Source organism: Camelus ferus, chromosome 32 (assembly GCF_009834535.1).
Source record: "Camelus ferus isolate YT-003-E chromosome 32, BCGSAC_Cfer_1.0, whole genome shotgun sequence".
Taxonomy (NCBI): domain Eukaryota; kingdom Metazoa; phylum Chordata; class Mammalia; order Artiodactyla; family Camelidae; genus Camelus; species Camelus ferus.
In genome coordinates this window covers 5,953,339-5,979,756 of record NC_045727.1, presented here as the reverse complement: position 1 = coordinate 5,979,756, position 26,418 = coordinate 5,953,339, and the positions used below count along the sequence as shown (strand labels likewise).

General features: G+C 44.6%; 1 protein-coding gene across 1 annotated transcript in view; it reads right to left on the bottom strand.

Moving 5' to 3' along the window:
- CIT (citron rho-interacting serine/threonine kinase) overlaps positions 1-26,418 on the bottom strand; it is a 147,982-nt gene that overhangs the window by 17,808 nt on the left and 103,756 nt on the right. Inside the window, 9 exon segments of the mRNA XM_006192696.3 lie at positions 1,683-1,847; positions 2,115-2,277; positions 4,084-4,191; positions 4,610-4,750; positions 9,421-9,525; positions 11,456-11,591; positions 14,203-14,396; positions 15,032-15,229; positions 21,153-21,206. Of these exon segments, the coding sequence (XP_006192758.2) occupies positions 1,683-1,847; positions 2,115-2,277; positions 4,084-4,191; positions 4,610-4,750; positions 9,421-9,525; positions 11,456-11,591; positions 14,203-14,396; positions 15,032-15,229; positions 21,153-21,206 (1,264 nt within the window).

The window sequence follows — 26,418 nt, the reverse complement described above, 5'->3', positions numbered from 1 at the left end:
CCATTATCTGGTTATCAGGAATTAGGTTTCATTTAAGAACACGTTACTGGTAGGAGACTGGCAACATGGTGGCTGAGATGTTTGTGAGCATAAAGAAGCATATGCTTCTAAATCAGTTATTTGTAAACATTTTAGTCATCAAAGGTTTGTTTTCCAGATGAGATCATGTGTCTGGAGCTATTCTGAATCTAGCTTTAAAAAAAAAAAATCACTATTCTGAATTACAGAATTTCTAATTATTAGATACCCAGACTGACTGAAAATTTTCCCTTCATGTCCAGTCCTTTCATGAATAACCTCCTTTTTTAAAAACCCAACTTCTAAGCCTCAAAGACCTGATTCTTACATTTATGTTCCAGTCAGTTAAAATGAACAAGATTGATTTTTTTTTCCCATTTAGAAGGTCCCCCCTCAACAGTGACCTAAGTAGTTAAAAGCAGCTTTAAATAGAAACGCTCAGGATCCACATTTCTGAGTCCACACTGGGTTCTCCAGAGAGCATCGCCCCCTTCCTGTATTGGAAAGCTGAAGGGATAAAGAACATAAATGCAGGATGCCACTGGGAACATGCCACACACACGGAGGAGGTGCTCAGAGGACCCCAGACTCCGGGCGCTGCTCTGTGCAGCCTCGTCAGCGGCTGGGGGGCCAGAAACGATTCTTTCCTCTGCGTGACCAGCACCATTTTGATGACTTAACAGTGAAGCTCTTTGATTCAGTTATGTGAACACAGGAAACGAGATGACACGGTCACCGAGGGAAAAGCAACAACAAAACCCCACCAAGATTCACAGCGGACGTGGGTCTGCTGGTGACACCGTGGTGAGGAAGCCCAGTTCTCCTCCACTCTCCCTAAGACCGTCCAGACCACCTTCCTTGGCTTTTCTTTTTTAAGTCCTTTCCATCTCTAGGTGAACAGAGTACTTTTGAGACCACAAAGAAAACCTTTTCCTTATACCATTGGTGTAAATTGGCACAAACTACCAACCCTCAAAATGCACATAACCTTTAACCCAGAGATTCATTTCCCAAGAACTTCCACAGTCATAGCGTCCACAGAGGGGCAGGGTGGTCACTGCAGGTGTGTATGGAAACAAGGAATTGGAAATAACCTAAATGCCTATCAGCAGGGGTCTGGATTAAGAGGTGAATTGAAGGGGAGATGGTAGCTCAGTGGTAGAGCATATGCTTAGCATGCACGAGGTCCTGGGTTCAATCCCCAGTACGTCCATTTAAAAAAAAAAAAAAAAAAGAGGGAAAGAAAGAAATCATAAACCCCCCACACCATGGAATACTTTAAAAGGACGGGGTCGATCTGTATGTGTTAATATGAAACCCTCTAAGATAACATTTTAACGAAGACAGATGTTCTGCAGTGTATAGCACACTGTGCTGTGATATTTACGAAAGAAAAAAGGATTGAGAAAAACAGGTTATTTTTTTGCACCCTTTACATATAATTACGTAAGATACATGAATAAAAGACACGGGGTCACGTGCAGACCCCATTGCTGGGAGAGTGCAGTGGCTGGCTCTGGGGATGGGCAGTGGGGTGGGGAGAGGGCTTGCTTCTTCCTCTTTATCCCTGAGTGTTATTATTGGTCATTTTTACCCACTGTCTGCCTTTCCTAGTCAATTACCAACAATGTCCACGCAGCTCCCATGGCCCCTCAAGAACGCACCTTCAGGGGTTGCAGACTCCTTCCTGCGGCTGGAGGGCGGGGCAAGCAGGCTCATGGCACTGGGCTGGTGCTCGGGTGACCGAACGATGGCGGACATAGCGATCTGCTGCCTCGCGGTGGCCGGTGTGGACGGGTGCGGGTGGTCTGTGGCTTTCCGGTGGGCAGCTAGGGAGAGACCAGTCCAATGCCCTGCAGTTAGCTGGGTTCCCGAGAGCCACCCCGCCGAGTGGACTGCCCCAGGGCTGGCTGTCCAGGACCCGAGACCTAAAGGACACACATCGTGCCCCATTGGTGAGGCCAAGGATGCCGTGAATTGTTCAGACTTGGGGTATCTGGGCCGGAACCACAGATGCTGCTGAACTAGTCCAGGCCAATCTCCTCGAGATTGGTCCTCTGCCTTGTCCACAGCACTTTGTGTAGAGAGAGCCCTACCTTCCTCCCGGGCGGACCGCAGCTCGATGCGTGTCTTCTGAAGGGCTTCCTCCAGCTCTGCGCAGCGAGCTTTCTCCTTCTCCAGAGCCACCTTCAGCTCATTGTACTGCAGAGGAACCTGTGTGGGCAAAGCAGGGTCCTCTTTCCGTCGACTAAATAAACCCTAGCAATGGAAACAGAGATATCTCCTAACTCCTGGAAACTGGCACTTTAAACTAGCTGAAGGAACTCTGGCTGGGGAGGAGCAAACCACGAGAGCCAGGAGCATACTCACTGTAAGTGGACTTAGGGAAAATGGCATGTGGGGGGGGGGGGGACTGAGGCACAGCCCCTCCCGGACAGCTGGGGAAAAACAGGGGTGCGGAGGTGTTCACCAAGAGGGTTAAAGGTGCTTGAACTGCCACCACCTCTTCCTTTAGCGTTCCCAAGAAGGAGAGCCATTTCCTGAGTCTTTACTCTCAAAAAATGGAAGTGGAGGATGGAATCACGAGAGATGGTTCAGAAATCACTCTTCCCTTCAATTTCTCTCATGATGCTTAGTTACAAGACAAGCAGATGAGTTGGGGTTTTTAAAAAAAAAAAAAAAGCAAAAAAATGGAATATAAAAATGATGTCAACACAAGGGGCTTATGCAAAAAAAAAAAAAAAGCAAATGGAACGTGTATTGTACATGGGAGAAAAAAGTAAAACAGATAATGGGACTGACAAAAAAAATTAACAACAAAAAATAAGTGGAAACGCCCTAACTACATCAAGTGACATTAATCAGACAACAGTCCCCTGCTAAAATAAAAAAGATCAGTATCATCAGCACAAACAAGCACGGTCACCAAGCATGCAAGCAAACCCGGCCCCTGCAGCCCCCACGTAGCAGGAGGCGGCTTCTGACGGCTGCTCTCGCCCGCTTTCAGTAAGGAGACCGTCAGGACCATGGAGACCAGCCGCCCTTCAGCCCACTCCGGGGTATCCCAAGCCATTGGAGGCCTTCCCTGTACCACGGCCACTGCTCCTTTCATCTGAGCGCCTTGGGAAGGAAGCTCCTCAGAGACCTTCTTGATCTGAGAACACTTGGCCAAACACAGTATGAGGGCTTCAGTGGTTCAGGGAAGCACGCTTTGGGCTTATTAAAAATCTTCCCATGTCTACCTGCGTATCACCCTGGCCATTTTTTTTATTTATTAACTTATTTTTTTTCATTTTTGGGGGGGGTAATTAGGTTTACTTATTTGTTTTATTTTTAAGAGGCGCTGGGGACTGAACCCAGGACCTTGTGTATGCTAAGCATGCACTCTACCACTTGAGCTATATCGTCCCCTCTTTTGGTCATCATTTTTAACTTGTCTGTTATCATTTTAAAGGATGGAGCAAGTACCCCGTAGAGGTACCACTCTCCAGTTGGACACTTTGGGCAGGTCACTCCAACTCTCTGGGTCCCAGTCTCTTCATGAGCTAATCAGAAGGACCGAGCAGGTGTTTTCCTGGAGTCCTGCAAAAGTGACCTGAGAATCTTTCTGCGACTCCATACAGATGACCTACTAGTACCTCTGGAATCCCATCCACGTGAACTAAGAACCCCTCTACGAGTGACCTGTAGTCTCTCCAGAGTCCATACACGGGAGCAGAGAACCCGCTGGAGGCGGGACTGCTGACCTGAGTTTAAGCTTCTTCTCTGCTACCTCCATGACCCCAGCTGCTTAGGGAAGGAAACCACTCCCTTCACAGAGAAAGGCAAATACAACGTTAAAGGCCAGGAACACAAGAGTAGTGTGCCACAGACTGCACAGTGATATCCTCTCTTGAAGGGCTGTTCTGATGATCTCAAAGCCTCTTTTTCAACCCAATATCAAACAAGAAGGTGTGCATTTGCTTTCGCTGGTGCTCCCATGAGGATCTACCACAGTGGTCTTCCTGGATCATCACGCTCAAGCAAAAACTGTCAACTCCCCGCTTTTCAAACCCTCCGACCCACCTTTTTCTTTTTAGCAGGTTGGTCCATTTTGGCTTGCAGAAAATCGATGAGTTTGGTTTGTTGGGAAATAGTGCCTTCCATTTTCACCTTTTCGTGAGAATAGAGAACCTAAAATTTGTGAAAACATAAACAACCTCAGACACCAAAAGAAACACACTTTAGGTTTGGTTTAAGAAAATAAAAAATAAAGCCATTGCGACGCTAACATGTGAAAAAGTCAATACAAGCCACACTGGGTCAGGATTTATTCACTTAGTCCTAATCTTATTGCCCACCTTTCACCCCCACCAAAAACAAAAAACAAACAGACGGAGTGATGTATGGATGAATAAGTGAAAAAGGAAAAAGAGCAAACGGTGAACAGCAGAATCTAGAGGATGGTTGTTAAAGAAGTTTTCCAGCTTCTCTGAATACTTGAAAATTTTCATAATAAAATACACTGCACAATGATCCTGCCCATTTGACCGGAAGGCATGCTTGGCCTCTGCAGACAGGTTTTAAGGAAGGTCCCTCCACCAGTTCTCACCTGAATGTTTTCTAGCTGATATTCCAGGTCACTCCTTTCTGTCTTCAGCAGGTCAGCCCGGTCTAGAGCTTCTTGCAGCCCTTGAGTCAGACGGAAAATGTGGTTCTTCTGCAAGTCCATTTGCTGCTGTAGTTTGGCTTGCTGGTGGGGAGAGAGGCCGGGAGAGGCTTCAGACCACACGCAGTGCAGCTGGTGCCCATGCTGCCCCTGTTACAGACTAATTCCCAACACACCACCCAAAGTTCGGCTCATTCCAGAATTACCAACTGTCTTCAATTCCAAAATGATGCATCCACAGTGAAAAAGAACTGGCACAGAAATCTCCAATGGCCAGCAACTCACAGGGTGCCCACCAACCCAGGGAGTCCAGACTGGTGGGTCTGCCTTCCCAGTGGGACTGACATTTAGGAATATTTTGGTACTTAAGAGTGTGGAGCAGCTTTGTAGACATCAAAGGCAGTGCGACTTAATGCCGTGATGGCTAAATTGCAGTCTGTTCTTATTTTTTGTTCTGAAGATCTCAGTTGCCGTTAAGAGAAATCACTTTGTGATTTTCAGCATGGAATACACAAAGGGGAATCCTACCACCTCTAACTTAAAGAATGCCTCATCGTGGTGCGGGACCACCCAGCACACGATAACCACAATCGTGGGAGACATTTTCACAGTGTGGGGAGGAAGATCCCAGATTCAGAACAAGTGTCAGTAAAACCCAAGGGGAGAAAATAATTCTGTTTGGTATATGGGAAATAGTTGTGTGCTAGAAACTGGTCTCCAACTCTTTATAATGGAAGTCAATCAGAAAATAGAGCAGCCTCTGAAAGATACTGGTTTAATAGCTCTCTTTCCCCAAGTGCTTCTGTTTCTACAAATCAGGAGAGAGCAGCTATCCTGACAAGACACCACTTCATTTCATCCATCCTGCGGGTTACAGTCTAACCACACTAGCTGTGGCTCCAGTACTCCCTCCGCCGGTGGCCTGGACCCTCCGCAGACTTCAGGACAGAGAGCAAAGAGCAATCACCATCCCCACCAGGGTTTGCCGACAGGCGAGGGCAAACCTCAGCGCTCGCCGCGCTGGCAGGCCAAGAGCTACTGACCACCTCAGAGTCTGCTGGAACCTCGCCACCTACCCACGTGTGCCTTCCCGCTTTTACTCCTCACCTGCCCTTCCTCTCGAGAGACAGCTGGTTCCCCCCAGCATCAGTGTCGTGGAAGAGAACCTGGGCTTTAGAACATTCCAGACCCCGGTTCAAATCCTGACTTTAACTATTACTAGTCATGTGACCGGGCAGCTCACCGCACCTCTCGGAGCCAGTCTCATCATCTCTAAGTGGGTGAAGGAGCGCCCTCCCCTGGGGGGCGCACGGAGCACAGTGCCCAGCACACGGCACGTGCTGGATGAATTTTAGTGCTCTCTCCTTTGTCCTTCTTTCTTCCCTCCGTCCAGGTCAGGGGTGCCCCTCTCACTTTTCCATCTGCCTTTCCCTCCCCAGCCCACTCCCCCCAGCCTCTCCCCAGCAGTCCTCATAAAGCAAGAGGCACTGATACTAACTTCCGATCACCTGCCCTGTGTGTGTGACCTGGAATTTCTGAATCAAACCACAGGACCCCCTAAAACACAAGAGGAAATAAAGATGGAAAAAAAACAGCCAAGAGAACCTCTAACAGGGTGCTGTCCGTCCCCTGTAGCACACAAGTGATTACTTCTGCAAATTACCCTCTTTCGTTTCTTTCCACTATTTTAGAACAACACTAATTACTAGGCAGGAAACAGAGAAACAAGCGCTAGGGACCAGAATCTGTTCGGTGACAGCCAGGCCCAAAATATTTCTCTAGAAGAAACACATCAACTGTCCATCAGCCTTCCAAGAAATAGGCTGCTTGTTTACTATAATAAGAAACAAGTACGAGTGACATTTGTGCTCAATGAAATGGTTTACAAAACCATGTACATGCTTCCCCGAGAGACGTAAATGGAGGCTATTCCTGGTCAGTGTTGGACTGAAAGGAGGGCTCCGGCTACGTGCTCAGATCTGTCCGCCAACTGTATGAGGGACAGGACGCTGGGAGTAAAAGCACAGAGGAACCAGATGACCGAACCGGAGCGCGAGACGATGCTGGTGGCTGGAAGGATGCTCACACCCAGGAGAAGGTTTAATGGGATGCTGTCTTTTAAAATTTCAACAGAGTAAAGAAAGATGTTTAAAAAAAAAAAAAAAAAAGCTTGTATAAGGGAAGGTGGTGATTTAACAGATCAGTGGGTGTCAGTGGTCTGATAAAGCCACCCAAAGAGCCCAGGGTCATTGGCAGAGGTCTTCAGAGCCCAGAATGGAAGTGGAGAAGGCCCACTGTTCTGTGCTGTTAAAAACCACAGGGACTTCTAGAAGCTCTTTGGAAAGACAAATCTACCAGAAAAGAACATCCCTCACACGGAGGGACTTGAAATGTTTCATTTAGAAGAAAGAGGGTGATTCAGAGCAGGAGAGGTACAGATATCAACTCCACTGTCACAGAAATAATGAAAAGTAAATTCTTTCACAGAAGGGTCACAAGGAGGAAGATACTGGGAAAGGCACCTGGCACACAGTAAGTGCTAACTAAACACTAGTTATTCTGACTACTAGTCAAGCAATGGGATTAGTAACCACTATTAATCTCCTATTTCGCTTGGAAATACCAGACTACTCCCCATTCTCAAGTGTTTCACTGTAACTGAACCCATAGTTGGAAGTCATAGGCTTTAGTTCAGAATGAGAAAGGACTTTCCAAGAACGAGAGCTGCCGGATATACGAGCTGGGCTGTCCGAGGTCCCTGTGAGCACTGAGGCCGAGGGTCAGCGCGGCGCGCCTGGGAGGAGTGTTGGGGAAGGGATGCTGTACTTGGACGGGGGTTAATTTGATAAGGATTAGCAAAAGGACTCTCGGCTCTGGCGTTACTTCCACCAGACTAACCACATCGAAAAAGCTTCCGAGGCCATTTTGGGCCCAAGAGAAAAGATCTGGGAGAAAGATCCCGTGAGCGAGTCCTCCAGGAGCCGGGATGAAGCAAAAGGAGGCGCAAGTGCTGAATCTGGACTAAGTGACGCAGAAATTCTTCCCGACCCCGAGGCTCTGATTCTGGCCCCAGTTACATGCCCCCGTGGCTGGCGGAGGGCAGGGAGGCTGAGCCCGGTCACAGGCCTCCTGAGCGCCCGCCACAAGCAGGGATGCCAGCTGCGTTCTGGACAATAAAGATCGTTCTCTGTTTCCTAATGGTCTTGACCGTCGGTGAGATCTGCCCCAAATTCAGTGTCAGCCAGATGTCTGTGCTCAGAAGTCCCTCTGTGAGTGCAGACTGGGAGACGGGAAATGCTCCCGTGTCATTTCAGAAGTGCGAACGAGGGGCCTGAATCAGGATTCCAGCCTTCTATTCCGAGCCTCGTCACTGACTCACCGTGTAACCTAGGACTGAAGTACTGAGCTGGCAAGGCCAACTCTCCTTCCTCGGAGGGAAAAGAGGACAGGCGAGCTCACTGATTATTTCTGTCCTTCCTGTTCCCCACCTGTGCCCAAAGTGGGGACACTGTCTGTTCATTCCAGAGAAAAGACCACCATTCTCTCTGCGACCACCTGGGAGATTTTTAAATTTCTATTATAATGTTCTTAGTGGCACTTTGGTGAACTGCTCGTGTGTGTGTGTGTGTGTGTGTGTGTGTGTGTGTAATTGATTTTATTTAAAACCTTTTTCTTTATTGTGGTAAAATATACATAACATAAAATTTACCACTTCAACCATTTTTAAGCGTACAGGTTGGTGGCATCAAATACATTCACACGCTGTGCATCAGCACGCCATCCACGTCCAGAAGTTTCCCAAACTCCCACTCGTGTTGCTTAAAGCATCATCCTATAAAACATTTCATACTTACCTGCAAAAAAGTTTCCACCACACTTTTCAAGCTTCATAGCAGAGCAATATTACTCGTACCAGTGAGCCCCTTGGGGCTACAAGCATCACACAACAAAGCCTCAGTTAACCAGAGGAGACAATCTGGTTAATTCAACCAACAGTCTCACTGTGGGTTAAACAGAACACTCCTGGAGTTCAACTTCTCATTAAATATCTTTATAAAGTGCATTTGCCCTGATAAGTCAATTCTAATGAACAAAGCCAAGTTATCAGGGATTCAACATAGAGGGCTTTGGTTGGGAGTGGGAAGTAGCCATCAATTGAAAGAGTTTCAGAATTCTGCTAAAAGGTACAGGAAATAACATAAGGAATGGATCAGCTTAGGCGATCAATTTGAGTTTTTCATTTTCTGTCTCAAAAGTAGGGCGTAATTTTTTTTTTAACTGAATTAACTGGATGTTCAAAAGTCCTCATGAAGTTTGGCACTCAGCATAATTTGATCAGGCCTCTGCCCTGTGCACAAAGCTAATTTGCATGGATGGGTCTATCAGCCTGCAAACTTAATACACTTTGGTTATTATCTCTAAAGAACAGTTTAACTCAGCGTTGCTCAGTTAAGCACCATCTGGCAGGCCATGATGACAAAGAGGCTCCCTGGCCTTCATGACACATTCTTTTTTTTTTCCTTTATTATTTTTTTTAAATTTTATTTTTAATTGAGTTATAGTCGGTTTACCATCACACATTCTTTTAATGTGTTAAACACCTTTCAGGAAGTATTCGGTGACCATCTCCCTCTTCCTCAAAACTTCCCACTTTGAAATTTGAACGTCTTAATTTGGATCTGCCCACCTGAATACAATGACTTTTCACTTTTGAGATGCCACCTGGCTCTACTTGCCAGGTGTTGCACACTCACCTCTTCCAGAAGCCTCTGTTTGAGCTCTCGTTCAGTCTCCAGCTTCTGCTGTAAACTTCGGGCATTCATTTCAAGCATGGCATGTTTCTTCTCCAGGTCATTGAGCTGGGCATTTGGAAAAATTGGCCGTGACACCACATATAGGAATGTTAGGTGCTAATGACTTTGCAAATACCCACAAACTTTCACAGGCAAAGAATAATCAAGTTCTAAAGATCAGAACCTAAATACTGGTTTTTTCAAATGGTTATTACAAAAGCCCGTGCCATAGGTAAGCCTCATGTGGGTTATTCTACGAGGAAAGGATATTATTCCTAAGGGGTGGGAGCTGTGACCAGTTCTAAGAGGATAACTGCTCAAGAATTCATTTGGCTGAATTAAATAATCACACACTGAGTGCTTGCTTCTTGCGCAGGATACCATTGGGGGCTCTGGGACGAAACGATGGACAAGCCCTCTCAAGGATCTTACGTCAAGTCACGAAGCAGAGGGTGGCCCATAACTAGACACGTGCACAAACGCTGACCACTGTCAGGTAAGAGGTGTGGAGAAGAGAAATCCAGCCTGAATGCCTAGTCATCAAGGGAGGACGGGATGAGAATGGGTGGAGTCTTAAAGGACGGGTAGGACTTGGCTGTCGAACAACAGTCAGGTAGAAAAAAATATCCTTCGAGCTAAACACAAAAGGGTTCATTTGTCTCTAAATAATATATTTACTTTCCTCTTGGTTAAGAAAAAATTAGCAAGCCAATACCAAGGACTCAGGAGTATTCCTGAGTAGCCAGCTCTAGCCTTGAATCTGATCATGTTGCTTCTATGAAATTCTGCTAGGAAAATAATCATGGATGTCCACAAAGATTTATGCTCATTGCAACGTTATGTGTAATGGCAAAGAAACTGGAAGCAGCTTAAATATCTAAAACAAGTGCAGTGAGGAAGGTAGGTACCTCTATGTAACTGATGTTTCTAGAACAACATGCCCCCCAAAAATAAAAGCTGTTTGTATAGTAAGAATCCAAGTTTATAAATATATATATATATATATATACATATATATGTGTGTGTGTGTGTGTATATTTGGAAAATATAAATAATATATATATTATATATATTTACATATATATAATATATATATTTTATATATATATAAAAACATATCATGCGAAGAAAAGACTACAAGTAAACTCACGAACGTAACAGTGGTGAGAGATTACCAGTTATTTTTCCCTCTACTTCTCTGGGGTTTCTATATCTCCCACAATTACCCCAAATAATCACTTTTACAATCATGAAATTACAAAGAGTTACACAAAATACAGAGGTCTGATTATTACTTTATATTAAACGTGTGTGTAGGGGTGTGTGTGTGAAAAGACTGCGTTACGTATGCGCGTGAGTCTGTGTGTATACGTGAAACTTCTCTGGTCTCCACTTCTGCTACCTGGAACACTGATGCTCCTATTCTAAGCCTCTTCTGACATGAAAATCTCCAAACACTGGCGTGTCAGGTTGTAAACCCAGAATACGGGTGCTACGGGGGCAGAACATGTGTATTTCCAACGTCAAATACTGAGGACCTGCACTGTCAGCAGATGTTATGGTGGCCCTGGACTTAGACATCAGAGAGGCCAAGAGGCTTCTTTCACTGCAGTGATGGAATGATGGATTGCCACCCGCCCATCACTTCGCCCGCCCATCACTCCCCAAGGATGCTTGACATAAAGTCCATAAAGGCTTCTAGAAATTCAGTGCCAGAAAACAAAAGAGTTATGCACTCAGGTCAATTTGGACCTCAGGAGCCCCGATGGGCAGATATTAAGAAGTCACTGACCGCCTATGACACCCCAGGACCCCCTAGACCCACCCAGGCTGTCGTCCCATGGAGAAGCGTAATCGTGTGACTTCACTGCACTGAGCGAACGTATGTTTATGAAACACACTGTGCGTGGACCACATCTCAACTGGTGTCAGGCACACCTGCTGAAAGACGGAGGTGAGGATGTTTTGCTAAAAGGCAGGAGGGACGGGTGCTGACCTTGTCGGAGAGGCTCTCAGCTTTCAACTTCTGCTCTTTGAGAGCCTGCTGCAGGGCGAGGATCTCGGCCTTGTGCTCCTTCACCGCCAGCTCGACCACCTGGCGCGACTCAGTGATGCGCTGATCGGCCCTTGCCCTGCCAGGAAAACACAAGCGCGCTTTCAGAAGCCCCACCGTCGCCGACCCAGAGGAAGGAAGCGGGCCCATCTCTGATCCTGATGAGCAACCAGACAGACCACAGGCTTGAGAGATGCCCAACCCTGGTTCCTTGTCCCCAGTTGTGTCTTGCTTTCTGACCAAGTATGGACTGGAGATCTGACCCACTTTAGGCCTTAGGCAAAAGCAGTCTTAGCAAGTGAAGTTCCTGTGAACATGCCCTTGGAAGGGCTGGAGGAGACAAGGAATTTTTCCAAACGCAACTGGGCTGAAGAGGATGTGTGAAGACCGGCACGCCCTCCTGTGGGAGTGGGATTGGAATGAGGTCCCCCAGGGTGGCGGGGACCGTGGGAGACCCCATTCGAGCAAAGACTTCTTCTCCTTCAAGTATATGCAAGATATGCTTTATCTCTGTTGGCTGCTCCTCGGGAGACTGAAATTTGAATCTGATGAATGTACCCGTAAATAAGGTTAGAGAGTAGGGGATGGTATAGCTCTGTGGTAGAGAGTGTGCCTAGCACACACAAGGTCCTGAGTTCAATCCCCAGTACCTCCATTAAAAGAAAAAAAAAAATACAATGAATAGTTGGACAATAGAAAAACTAAAAGCCAACTAGAAAAATCTCTTCCCTTCCCCCATTCAGGGCTATTTCCACACCTGGGCCTGTGCCATCTCCTCCACTGGCAACACTATCCTTCCCGACCTGGCGATCCCCAATCCTACTCAGACTTCAAAGAAAACCTCAAAGGCCACGTCCTCCGTAAACCCTTTCCCAATGCACCCCTCGGAAGTAGCCCCTCCTTGTTCTGTACCCAGAGCACAAACGCGCTTCCTGCCCAGCCAGCCTGCTCTCTACTTGAGGTGACAAACAGTTCAGTGCAGAGTCTGTCCCCTCCACTAGACTCTTAGCTCCTTGGAGGCAAATATTAAAAGTTATATTTACTCATCTCAGAGCCAACATAATACCGGAAGAGGGAGAAAAGAAGGGGGGAGGGCAGCCAAGATCTTTCACAACTGCCCTGAAAGTACACATGAAAGGTCTCCCTAAGTGCAGCCCATAGTGACACCATCTGCAGGTGGCTGTGTATTTCTTGATGCCACCATCAGATTCTGACCCCCCAAAACCGTCTCTGAAGGAATCTAGAAACAGGAGGGACAGGAGCTGGACCTGAAGGTGGGAGATGGGGGGTCTGTGTCAAAGCGGCCAGAACATATGGTGAGGATCGGGGAGCCCAAGAATTCGGAGGGACTAAAACCAGCAGCTCCTCATATCAGCAAATACCCTGAATGGGAAGATGTCCAAAAGGGGAACAGTCATACCAGCTTCTCTTGAAACTTACGAGCCCTGTTTGCTTCCAGTCTTTTCTAGTTTGACTGAGCACAGATTACACATCAGAGACAGTGATGAGTTTACTGTGAGCAAATGTCAGAAATACTAAAATGAGTCTGATAGCATCCAAACAAATGATGACTACTTCTGTGGATCGTTTATCTTGCCTAAGGAGTTCGGAGCAGGAAGGTCAGTTTCAGAGGAAGGTGATATTCACAAGGTTATGGAGGACAAACAGGATTCAGTTGGGGAGACGTGAAGCCACGGGGCTAAAGCAGCCTACAGGGTGCCTCTGTGCCAACTAAGAAAGGAGCGTGTTCTTCAACACCATTTACTTCCGTGTGTTAGAAAACCGTCATAATACACCAATTCTGTGAGAACAAAACACTTTCCTGCCGTGAGCTGTTAAAGAGCCATAATAAACCTTCAAACCTGTGACGTCTTTGGGGTAAAACGGCACCCCTAACACTGTGCACAACCCGACCTGCACCACTGTGACCCCAGCAGGAAGGCAGTTCTGTGCTAGGAGAGCCGTGGGGAGAGCAAAGGAAAGACACACTTCAAGCAAGTCGATTTTAAATGAGAAATGGCCTCTAGATTTCTTACAGTAACTATTTCCTACCAAGAAAGAAAAAATTAAAAATCAAAAAAAACTGTTTTTGTAGAGCAGTTGTTCTCAGCTGGAGGTGATCCACCCCCCTCCCCAACAGGGGACACCGGGCAATGTCTGGAGACATTTCCAGTTGTCACAACCCGAGGAGGGAACAGCTACTGGAGTCTAGTGGGTCAAGTCCAGGGGCGCTGCTCAGCACACTACAGTGCACAGAACAGCCCCACAACAAAGGGTCATCCGGCCCCAACTGCCAACAGTGCCCAGGTGGAGACACCTTGGGGGAGACGGAAGACTTGCATCGCTCACAACCAGGATTAAAATGGTGATGGTCCCGCTACATGGTCACAATGGTGAGAAACCTGAGGAAAGAGTTTCTGCAAAGAAAGCACCAAGACACTTGCCCTGCCGGCTCCTAGGCGTCTGCATGGGGTAACTGCTCACCATCTACTGCCACATGGCACTCTCTGTCTTTACAACAAGGATGACCCAACACATCCCGGTCTGCACAGGAGTCCCCCAGTTTTAGCACTACAAGTCTTATGCCCAGGACACTTCTCTGTGCTGGCTGAGCTGGGACAACTGGTTTGTAACTCTCAGGTCCTGCTGCAGTCACCAGGCACTGGCTTTCTCTACCCAGGAAGTCCCACCTGCTCTGTTTCTCGGTATCCAGCATCCTCTGTAACTCTCGAACCCGACACTCAAACTGGGACTTCTCGTCACCAAGGACGCTCCTCCACGCCTCCCACTGCCGCTCTTTTTCCAGCAGCTCATCGTTCAGGGCCTCCAGATCCATGACCTGCTCCTCCAGCATCGTGCAGGTGGTCTTCAGAGCCTCCATCGTCTGCAAATCAGCACCACTGAGTTGGACCTTGTATCGAATGCGGATTTCCCGGGTGTTACTTTTGTCCGATTGGTTTCAGAAACACAAGTTTCTAACTGTGGTCTGAAAGATAGTTTATCTTTTTCCCCTGCAGACCGAGGGGACCAGACATGAATGGCCATTTCTGCTGCCACCTTACAGACAGAACCCAGAGTAAGGCCAGGGAAGAGAGACCACACTTCAAAATAGAGTGGCTCAAAGAAACATTCTAATCTATTTTTAATGGTTTTAAATCAAAATTAAGAACAATTACACACTTTCAAGAGCTATTTTTAAAACCTCCAAACTGGGGGGAGAGTACAGCTCAATGGTAGAGTGCAGGCTTAGCATGCATGAGGTCATGGATTCAATCCCCAGTTCCTCCATTAAAAAAAAAAAAAGTTAGTAAATAAATAAAGAAACCTAATTACCTCCCCCCTTCAAAAACAAAATTAAAACCCCCAAACCTTCGAAACAGACATGATTATAAAAAAGAGCTCTTTTATTGGACAGGTTGAGTCTAAGGACCCTTGGGAGAGATGCCACAGGCACTCACTCCAGAATCTAAAGGGGTTCAAAGTTTTCTGGGGAGCTCTGCCATCGTTTACGGTCCTTGCCTGCTTCTGGCTGGTGAGCTGCATCTCCCGCTCCGTGATCTCCCGGCGGAGATGGTCCACCTCACTCCGCAGCTGCACAATCTCATCGTTGGCACCGGAGGCCTCATCGAGTTGTTTGGACAAGTAGAAATTTTGGTTGTTGAGCTCAGCGTTGTCCTCCGTCAGCTGATTGAGCTGCTCCTCCAGGTCTGTGATTACCTAAAAGAGGAAAGGGGTCCAGTTACGCTTCAAGCAAGTCAATTTTAAATGAGAAATTGCTTCTAGAGCCACTGATGTCTGAAGCTGCGTGAGACTGACAGTTGACATGCAGGTCACGTTTGCTTATCCAATCCCCGAGGGCCAGACCCGAGCTCCCACGCCGAGCACAGGTGCTGTGGCAGAAAAGCAAATACCTCTGATTCTCTATAACTCGGGATTCAGCGGAAAAAAACAGTGAAAGCGAATCAATCAAAAGTGACTGCCACGTGGAAGGGGCAACTTTACATGAGATCGGGTCAGGGACGATAACATAACATGTAAAATGCAAACTGAGGAAAGAGGAATAATAAAGAGACCGGTACCACAATCAGCTAATGAAGCTAAAATGCGTAGGACACCACCGAAGGGACATTATCATTGCAGACAGCCTTAGAAAGCAAAATTAAGTCCTTATCAAGGAAGACTAAGTGAAGGACACTAAGAGTTATTTCAATAATATCTGAGGTAATAAATTTAATTTCATGCAACAAAAGGAAAAAAAAAAAAACTTAAGGGATGCTCAGAATAATCCGCAAAACATAATACTGTATATTGGCGGTATCACTTTAAATGGGAAGGCATGTGTATGAAATGGTCGTTTTACTGAGAGATTTAATCTGGTTTTGCTGAATTATTTCCCTGCTCAGTGGCAGAATGACTTCAATTTCAGTGCACTTAGCTTTCCTGTTCTCTTTGCTGAGGCTTGGTACCAGGCCCTGCAGAGAGCTTTTATATATAATACTTCAGAAGTTTAAGGACAATTTTCTAATAATAGTTGGAATGAGGCACACAGGCAGTAAATTAAATTTTATGTAACACAAAGGAGTAAATTAAAAGGAAATGCCTTTGAGCCCACGGTTATTAATTGTTTCCCATTTTCAGACCTAGAGTAGACTTAGTCTCTGAAACGCTGCCACTGTTTCCATGATGAACTCCCTATTTTAACCCCCTTTTGATTATCAATTAAAAAAAAAAAACTTCCCAGGCACACTGAATTAAAGAATGTCAATTAAGTCTACTTGTTCAGTGTGGCTCAGAAAACATAGCTTTTCATTTTGTTAACTGAGCTGATCAGCTTTTAATGCAGTAAGTGGTCTAGTAATTTGTGTTTTAATATCAAGTCATGTTACTCCTACTGGATAGGAAAAAACTCCAAGTCCATCATTCCCAGCAGGCAGTTCTGCCCTCCATATCACCCTTAGTGCGACAGGGTTAAATCTCCCGGAAGCAGAAACTGAATAAATGATGCCCCGCAGTTCAGCTGGTCTCCTCCCTGCATGGAGTAAACCCATCGCCTAAGAGCTTTCCTCTAAGACTGTAAATGTGTCCCCTGTGCTTCCTTCCACCAAGAATGAGCAAACTGGCCCAGAAGTTGGGCTACAGAATGGATTCTGGAACCCTAGATAAGCCACCTGTGGCATGGAGGTCAATACCAGAGTGACTGCCTCCTCTGTTGCTATGGTTTCAATGTTTTGGATTTTTTCCTGCATGCTATTCTCCCTGACTGTATCGTGTGAAATACAAGGGGTAACAATTCACAACCAAGATGTGGAGGCATCAGTGGTGCACCACGAGGAGCAAACAGACTGCAGAAAACCTAGCCACATAAGAATACACACACAGCCAAAATAATTTACCTGCCATTCAGGGACGTATTTAAGCCTTTGGGTACCTACTCCCTTTCTCTGACTCACGGGGGAAAAAAAAAGCAATTTATTATAAGCCCCTTTCTGCCACCTCTTCTCCTTCTCCCAAAACTAGATTATAAAGTGCTAAAGACAAAACACTCGGAAAGTCAGTGAGATGCCAAGACGACGACTCTCACCTCAACCGAGGTGGGCCCACTGGGTACGAGGAGCCCTTCCATTTCCTTGTCCTCATCCGGTTTTCAAGGGGTCTCACATCTGACTCCTGTTGACAGTCTGTGACTGCTGGCTCTATATTTCATCATCATCTCTGGCCTGTCTGACAAGGGGATTATGGGTGTGCACGAAGCAACCGAGGCCTCATTAAAGCACGTTAACTCATTCACATGCTTTATATATTCTTTCTGCCCGAGCCGTAACATGTTTAGCGTGTGACTGTTTCGAGTTGCTGGGGCTGTGGTATTAAGCGTGAGGCACACCCACCCCCCACCCCCCCACATACATTATTGCGTTCACAGCTGTTGAACTGACTTGAGACACAGGCAGGAAATTAATGGTCTCCCTGGTTTAAAATAAAAAGGATTAATAATCGGCAGTCTGTGGTCTGAAACCATGTTATATGCAAGGAGAATTCTTAGGTCTACTCTGTGGCCAGGGTTTCCCTCCACACCAAGGGCAAGCGATTTGTTTTCTATATTATGAGTCTGTTAACCTTTCAACCCCAAGGATAGAAGGTAGGAAGGATAAACTGAAAGGCTGAGTCCATCCTAGTGGTACAAAGGATGAGAGAGACAGGTTCACAATGCAGGGGCCAGCAGAGCTTCCTTCTGTGCTGTTTTTACAGATAGAGATCTTGATGCAGTTCTAACAGAGAACAGGGAAACAAAAAAAATTATCTACTCTCAGTGTCCAAAAGAAATTTAAAAAAAGATCTCTATTTGGGGTTATCTGTTCCTTTTCAAGCACACCTCCTGGTTCTAAGATACATCTGTTTGCTCTCACACCTAACTGGGAACCAGCAAAGGGAACATTACCTGGTAAATAGCCAAGAGCACACTGTGGGTGAAGACACCGGTCAGACAATGAGCATCAGGCTAAAAAGACTCAGGGCTGCCGTCCTATTTTGATGCCTCGTTCCTTCTTGAAGGCAGCTATTTGCATATTATTTATTTTTAATCTTATAGCTGACAGATTGATTCATAATTAAAACCGTGTCATATGTCTGCCCACTAACTCCTCTCCAAAACAGACTTAGGTAGGGTTTTAGGTGCCAGATTGGATCAAATCCTTTTTTTAAATCTCTTCAAATACAGAAATGGTCTGAGCCTGAAAAATCTTCCTGTTCATGGGCTTTTTAAAAGCTGCTAACTGGGAGCTCCTATCGATTGAGTTATTGCAGGAGCTCCCACTGGGAACAAAGATGACATGTCCCAGCGGAGACGACCCTGCATGGCGCCCCCGAGAAAGGGGCAGCTATCACTCTGCTCAAGTATCTACAAAACAGCCTCTGAACTTGCAAAAGTGGAACTGAGACCTTCTCTTACCGTCAAGTGTTGTTCTACAGTGGTAGTTTTCAAACTTTTTTTGAGGTGCAGAACCAATTTCTAAACGAGATTCTGCTGTAAATCCAATATAATAAAATAATAGTAACCAACACTGTTGAGTATTTTCTGTGGACCAGGCCCTGCACAGACACTGACGCATCATCTCACTTAATTCTTGCAGGAACCCCCATGAGGCAGGGATTGTTACCAGGTTTCTGATGCTGTGACTCAGTGTTTCCTAAGGTTTTACTGTTTCTGAAATCTGGACTAAGCCGCTGTCTCTCTTCCTTCACCCAGCCTGCAAAGAGCAGGTATTAAATGAATTATGCATCTTACATTCAATGGTGGACTGGAACTGAGGACACACAATGTCATACCCATTTTACGGACCAGGAAATTGGAGGCTCAGGAGTATAACATCACAGAGCTCACCAAGAGGCCAGGTCAGAATCTGAACCCAGTCTATATGACTCCAGAGCACATGGTTTGGACCACCGGCTGCCCAGCTGCTCGAGCTGAAATGCGGGTGGGTTTCCCAGTGGGTGGGACAGCCCCCAAAGGCTTCTCCACAGAATGCCAGGGGTAAGGAAGAAAGGAATTAGAAGTCACTATTCCAGAAAAGGCAAGTTTGAGGGCTAAAGAAAGTGTAAAAGTTACCTAAGAAAGTAACCAAATTTCTTCTACATATTGGTGTATTCTGTTAAAACTAAACTCCCAGTTTTAAACATGGGGGGAGAGTGGGTTACAAAGGTGCACAAGGAAACTCTTGAAGGTGACGACTATGTTTGTTACTTTGTTTTGCTGGTTTCACAAATACACAAACATCCCAAAACTCATCAGCCCATTGTCCTCTAATTACCCCTCAATAAAGCTGTTAAAAAAAAAAAAGATGAAAAAAGGAGAAAAGAAAACTCCAGATGAATGGAACAGGATCACTGGCGTACACATTTAAAATGCATCCAAGTTTATTTTAGGAAAAAATAGTAATGTAAAAAAAAAAATCACAGTACTAAAATGATCTATATTTTAGTCAGTGATCATTTATGAGAATGTATGTAACATAAGCAAATAATTCTTACGTAAAATAAGGAACCAAGACAATAAGAAACTGAAAAAGTAAGGCAAAAGAGTGTAGGAACATAATGCACCGATTCCTCAAGGAAGGGAGGTGAGAATGGAGGAAATCAACGGAAAGTTCTAAGGTGGGCTCACCCCAGATGCGGCCACGGCGTCAGGAAATCCAGACCTAAATTCCACCTGCCATGTACCAACCAGAGTCAGACAGAGGCGCATCCCACGGCCGAGCTATTCTAATCTTGGTATGTGCTCATCGGAAATAAGGACTTTTAGAATTGCCAAAGGTCCTATACGAGAATGTTTCCAAACAGCTTATTCTTAACAGAAATAACCCAAATGTCCCCTGACAGGAGAATGGATAAACAACCTTCAGTTCTAGTCACACAATGGCAACACGACTCCGTAATGAAGGGAACAAAATCTTGATGGATGCCACAGCATGGATGAACCTCACAGACAATTTAGGTAACAACAAAGCTAAACCCAAAAGACCGCATCCTCTGTGACTCCATTTATACGAAGCTCAAGAAGAGGCGAAACTAACGTGTGGTATCAGAGGTCAGGATACCCTTTGGACAAAGGATGCTGATGGGAAGAGGACAGGAGCCAAAATGTTCTGTATCTTGATCTGTGTCATGGTTGCATAAGTCATCTACACATGTGAAAATTCATCGAGTTGTGCACTTCAGATTAGCTCCACTTTACGCATGTTTCTGTGTGCATTTCACACCTTAATGAAGTGGCGGGGAGAAAGCATATAGCGTCAGGACTTATGTACAATTTACAGTAGGAAAGGAGTTCATTACAAGAAAATAAAATGCATATACAGGAGGTGGAGGGGTGCCTCTGGAAATTCATGGATGCAAATAATACAAATGGAGGCAAGCTCACTGAACAGTGACGAGGGAGGTGATAAAGCCATGAAAGGACTAATGAAAGGAGGCAGAACCGTGAATGAGGGCAACATCCCTACCTTCTGAAAGGGGCCTACTTCAGTTCTGCACTCTGACCAAGGACAGGCTTTGGGTTTCCTACCCTATTACATAAGCTATGAATGACGCTTATCTGCTCCTGGAATTTACTTCTCTCAACATAAGTTATGTCTCCCAAGAAGTCCTAGGTTCTGAATTTGCATGTTAGGAAGCCAGACTTTGCCTGCTAACGTTAACATTTCCCGACTCCCCAGGAGAAGAACTTGTTGGTCCTTCCTGTCTGTAGAGGCAGCAGGCTGGAGAAGTCTCACACGTGTCACTGACCCTGCTGTCTTAGGCCAGCCTCGGGCTAGAACCTTCTAGACTGGAGAAGGAGGGGGAGCGCCTGTGGGACTTCTGCTGCAGCTACTGAGACCTATTAGTGGGTCGGCAGTGAGAATTATTTTGATCATTCCAACGAAGCTTCTGCAAACATGAAGAATGGTTCACATTTTTTTTAACTGGCAGGAACCCAAGGCACTGAAGTTATCTGGGGCTCAGAAACTCCAAATCATCTGACTGCGTTAACTGCTTCAAGCTGAAAGTTTGTGTCAAAACATCACTTCCTGACATTAGGGAGAGATGTCCTGTTTTCCTTCTCGGTTTTAGTTTCATGTTATTTTTATCATCTTTGGTTAATACTCACAGTACAGCTGTTACGAAGGGCATCGAATTTGCGCTGGATTTCATCTCTATGTGCCTAAAAGGTAAGAAGTTGATCATGAATTTTTCATAGGGTGGAACAACAATTCTTCATGCTCTGGGTCAAGCAAAGAAAAGCTCAGCTTGCCTAAAAGAGGCAAGAATGCCATTGCAGCTGCCCCAGCATCGTTTTCTCAAAGGACTAATTAACCAAGTCATACCCACCGTGAGAAGTCAAGTTCCAGGGATACACAATGCCAGATTAGTGACAGCTAACTCTTTAGACCACACACGCATACCCTGTACAAATATAGCTAACATTCAAATGAACACCTTAGGGGCCAGTGAAAGAAAAAACTAAAATGTAGGATGAAGTCTTTACCTATATTTGTCTTACTCCCCATTCTTAACCTTTCCCTCCAATTGGCTGCCCGCCCCCTGCCCCCCTACTCCCAAGAAAGAAACAAACACACACGGACACACATACAGGGCAAAGGAGGGACTTTTTTTTTAATCCAAAGCTGCTGAGATTCGGAACTCAGCATCTATGGCCTACACCTTCCTTTTGGGGAGGGCAGAGAGAGAATAAACAAGGGCCTGAGTACAAACCGTGACGAGTGCTACGAAGGAAACTAAGAGGGCCCAGGAAAACAGAGTAAGGGGGAAGAGATGGGGTAGTCAAGGAGGGCTTCTCTGAAGAGGTGACATTTAAACTGAAACCTGCAGGCTGATGAGGAGCCAGCCATGCAAAGAACAGAAAAGAGCAGAGGATTAACAAATTTCTACTGTATAGCACAGGGAACTACATTCAATATCTTGTAGTAATTTATGGTTAAAAAGAATATGAAAACGAATATATGCACATTCCTATATGACTGAAGTATTGTGCTGTACACCAGAAATTGACACAACACTGTAAACTGACTATACTTCAATAACAATATATTTAAAAAGAGAGAGAGAGAGATAGCAGAGGGAACAGCATCTGGAAAAAAACCTGAGGCAAGAAGGGTTTGGTGCATTTGGGGAACACAAAAGGATCCAAGTGGCTAGAGCAGTTTTTTACAGTTCAAGCTGTGACTCAGAGCAAGGACGCCAAGTGAGTTGTTTTTTTTGTTTTTTTGGTTTTTGTTTTTTTTTGGTTTGCTTTATCCAGTGAAATGGAATAAACATTATAGATTTGGATAGATTAGAAAACATCAGAATGGGCCTTGGATAGTAAAGATAAACACTGTTGCTGGAAACTTGTTTCAGATACATAATTCATCAAGTTTAAAGTTGCTATCAATTGTATGACTTATCACATTTTTATGTAACATTAAGAAAAAAAGGTACTGCCAAAGAAATTGTGACATGTTTATGTCTATATAACCATAAAATCACATACAGGCTCTAAAATGCACCCTGATTAGCTACCTTAAAAGTCAATAAAATACAGTATGTATGCTCTCTTGCATTAGACTGCAAGGTAAAATGTATTCTTTTGTGGGTTATGGCCAAATGATTTTTGAAAACCATGCGGCTAAAGCACAACAAAAGAGAGAAAATGTGGCCCAAGATGATGGTGGAGAGACAGGCCTGCACCAAGAATCCTGAAGTCCCAGAAAGTTTGGATTTCATTCAAAATGCAGTGACTTGGAGACCAGTGGAGGTTTTAAGATGCAGAGTGAGTTGGCCTGGTTGTCACTTTGTGGATGCTGTAGAAAGAACAGATCAAAATAGGAAAGATGTAGAAGGAAGTGGGAAAACCCAGAGGAGGCTGCTGCTGCCATTCAAGGGAGGGAGGATGGTGGCCTGGAGTAGGATGCTGGCAAAAGACAGAGACAACTGGATGGAGGTGAGATCTCTTGGAAACACAGGTAGTAAGACTTGCTGATGGACATGGGGGCTGAGGGGAAGGAGGAGGCAAGGGAGCCCCAACAGACTTTTGATTTGGGAGACATGGAGGATTAGAGCACATTGTGCTTCGCTACCAAAGCCCAAAGAAGAATCCAGTTTGCAGCAGAGGAAAAAAGTGGTCCTTCTCTTAAAAAAAGAAGAAAAAAAACTCAATCAGAAGGTCTATAAGACAAGTAAGTCCAAAAATTCAGCACCTAGTTTAGCTGTGATTATTATCTAATATGTCCACTTTGCCATAAACTAATAGCATGAGTTTATAACAGCATATTAGACACTGCAGGGAAAAAAAAAGATTAGTGAACTTTAAGACACAGCAATAGAAACTATCCAAAATGAAATACACAAAGGAAAAAGAAGACATAAAAAATGAACAGAGCATCAATGAGCTATTAAACAATTATGAGAAGACTGATATACATGGAATCAGAGTCCCTGAAGCAGTGTAAGAGGAGAGACAGAAAAAAATATTTGAAGAAATAATGGCCACAAAATTTCCAAAGTCAACAAAAAAATAAACGCATAAAGGCAAAAAGTTCAATGAGCCCTAAGTACAGGACAAGGAGCCCTAAGTACAGGACAAGGAAGGAAATTAAGCTCAACCACATCATAATCAAACTGCTTAAAACAAATAATAAAGAGAAAAAGCTTAAAACCACCCAGAGAAAAAGACAAGTTACATATAGAGAAACAAAGAGAAGAAAGATGGATTTCTCACCAGTTTGGGGGTGGGAGGGGGGGAAGAGAAGTGTTGGGGCCGGGGTTTGGGGGGTATTAAGCTAGAAGACAGTAGAGCAACATCTTTAAAGTACTGAAAGGAAAACAAAAACAAAAAACTTGTCAATCTAGAATTCTATACCTAGCAAAACTGTCTTTCAAAAATGAAGGTGAAATAAAGACCTTTATAGACATACAAAAACTAAAGGAATTTGCCACCTGCACACCTGTACTATTATAAATGTTAAAAGAAGTTTTTTAAGCAGAAAGAAACTGACAATCAGAGACTTAAATCTACACAGAATAATGAAGAAGTGAGGAAAAATGGTGAAACAAAACAAAAACTGGAAATTGTACAGACACTTACAGATTCATAAATCAAAAGCTGTTGCTTAGAATCAACCTCTCAAATAATTAGCCCCTATTTTCATAGACTAATTTAATAGATTGTAATTTTTTCCCCAAAACATGATCTGCTTTTTGCCCAACAATGATACAAGAGATTTGTTCATTTAATGGGGCAAGAATACTATTTACCCAAATATTTGCACTACTGGTGAGCCTCATCTGTGAACATCCTAGAGGAAGAATAAGGCCCCTAGGTTAGTAAACTCTAGAGCAGACGTGAACAACTTTTTTCCTTTTAAGGACCAGATAGTAAATATTTTTGGCTTTGAGGGCCATTCAGTCTCTGTCGTAACTACTCAACTCTTCCCTCATAATTATCCACAGACAAGTATGTACACAAATGGGCATGACTATGTGCCAATAAAACTTTATTTATAGAAATCAGGAAGCAGACTAAGTTTGGCCCACTGACTGTAGCTTGCCAACCTCTGCTCTAAATGACTATTTGGTGTGAAATCTCTCAAAGACAGAAATGGGAAGCTGAGGGTGGAGTTAACTTCTTCAAAGCCTTTTGCAGTAATCATAAAACAGCTCTTGGCCTAGGCTGAGGGACAGAAGCCCTGTTCCACTTTCTAACAGCAAAGTTTCCAAATAATACACCATTAAAAACTTGTGTGACTTCCCACTGCAGTCTGAAATTTCAATCACGGATACTGTTTCATTTCTATTAAAATTTACCATTATGAGGTCTCTGGATCATTTCAACACACCAAATGGCAATCCTCTTTCAGGGTATAATGTAAGGAACTACCATCATTGTGGCTTTTGATTTATTATTGACTGAAATATAAGCACATTGTGAAATTGACCCTGTTGTGACTGCTGGGAATACTGTAATAATTACTGAACTGATCTGAGTTTTAAAATGGCAAGAAACATGTTTTACTGTTTCTTTGAAATAAGCTGTAAACAAATGCACAAAAAAACAAAAGGTCACATAATAGTATGCATGAAGGCAATAAAATACGTGAGATAAGTTTTGGCATCTCAATGAAATAATCTGAATGTTAACTAGGTATTACAAGCTACAGGGAATAAATATTTACCCTCTTAAGTTACTGAAGGCTCTGAAGGGCTTTTGTCCATGTGAGTTACAGCTATTTACATGAGACATTAAAACAGATCTTTTCAAATATTTGTTTTTTATTTTAAAATAAAAGCATTGCTTTTGCACCATCGGTGCAAATGTTGACACAATGTGAAATGCCACATGACATCTCAGTATTATTATGAAAATAAATGGAACTTCGGGACCCCCATGGAGCCACGACCCCCAACATGACCATCACTGACCTAGGGTTGGAGGAGCAATAGGGAGAATGGAAAGGCTGTGTCCTGGAAGCCAGAGAGGCACTCTCATGGGGGAGTATTTATGTCTTTTTTAATTTTGAGGAAAGTTATAAGAGGGAGAAAGAAGAGAGGATTATTATGCAGCCTTGATGAGTGAAAATACTGTAGAGCTGAGAAAAGGAAACCAGTGTTTAGATGTCTGACCACCTTCTGGGATCCAGGGTCAGGATTCTAGAACACTCAGGATTCCACACACCCATCCCTTTCCCTGGGAGGCAAGCACCAAGCAAGACTGTCACCTTATGTGACCCAATTTCACATCTTGCCTATCACGCCAGTGGCTTACTAATGAAATACAAGGATATTTTTGTTTAAAAAAAAAAAAGAGAGAGCGAGCGAGCACGCATTGACTTAATGATTCTCACAGATCAAAGAGGATGGCTCTGGGATCCCATAATCACGCTATGCTGGGAGGACTCCTTTCATGAGTGCCTCTAGCTTTTGACATTTGATTATTCAGCGTTAGTCATTTAACCAAATCAGGAACAGAATGTGAGGGCAGGGACATGAAACGTGTCCGGGGGGCCACTCTAGTGCACACAGAGCCCACGCCACACCTCCACCCTGCGGCCACACTCAGTCACGCTTCCTTCATGTCACGTGTCCGTGTGCGATACAGTGTGCAGACTCAAATTCTCCCCCTCAGATGGAAGGATTACACGGAGTCTTGTACTTCAAGTCCATGTGGAAAATTCTCTCTTCTACCAAAAAGCAAAGAGGAATCTTAAAGGAATCTAAAGGCCTGGCTTTTTGTTCAAATTTGACTCTCCTGTTGGTCTCTACCTTGATTCAAGCTCAGCTTTTAACAGCCAGTGAATTTCAATGCAAATGCAATTGACAGGCTGGGTGAAGGGAGGGTTGGGGAAAAAGAAGACCAAGGATGGTGGCCCGGCCCCCCT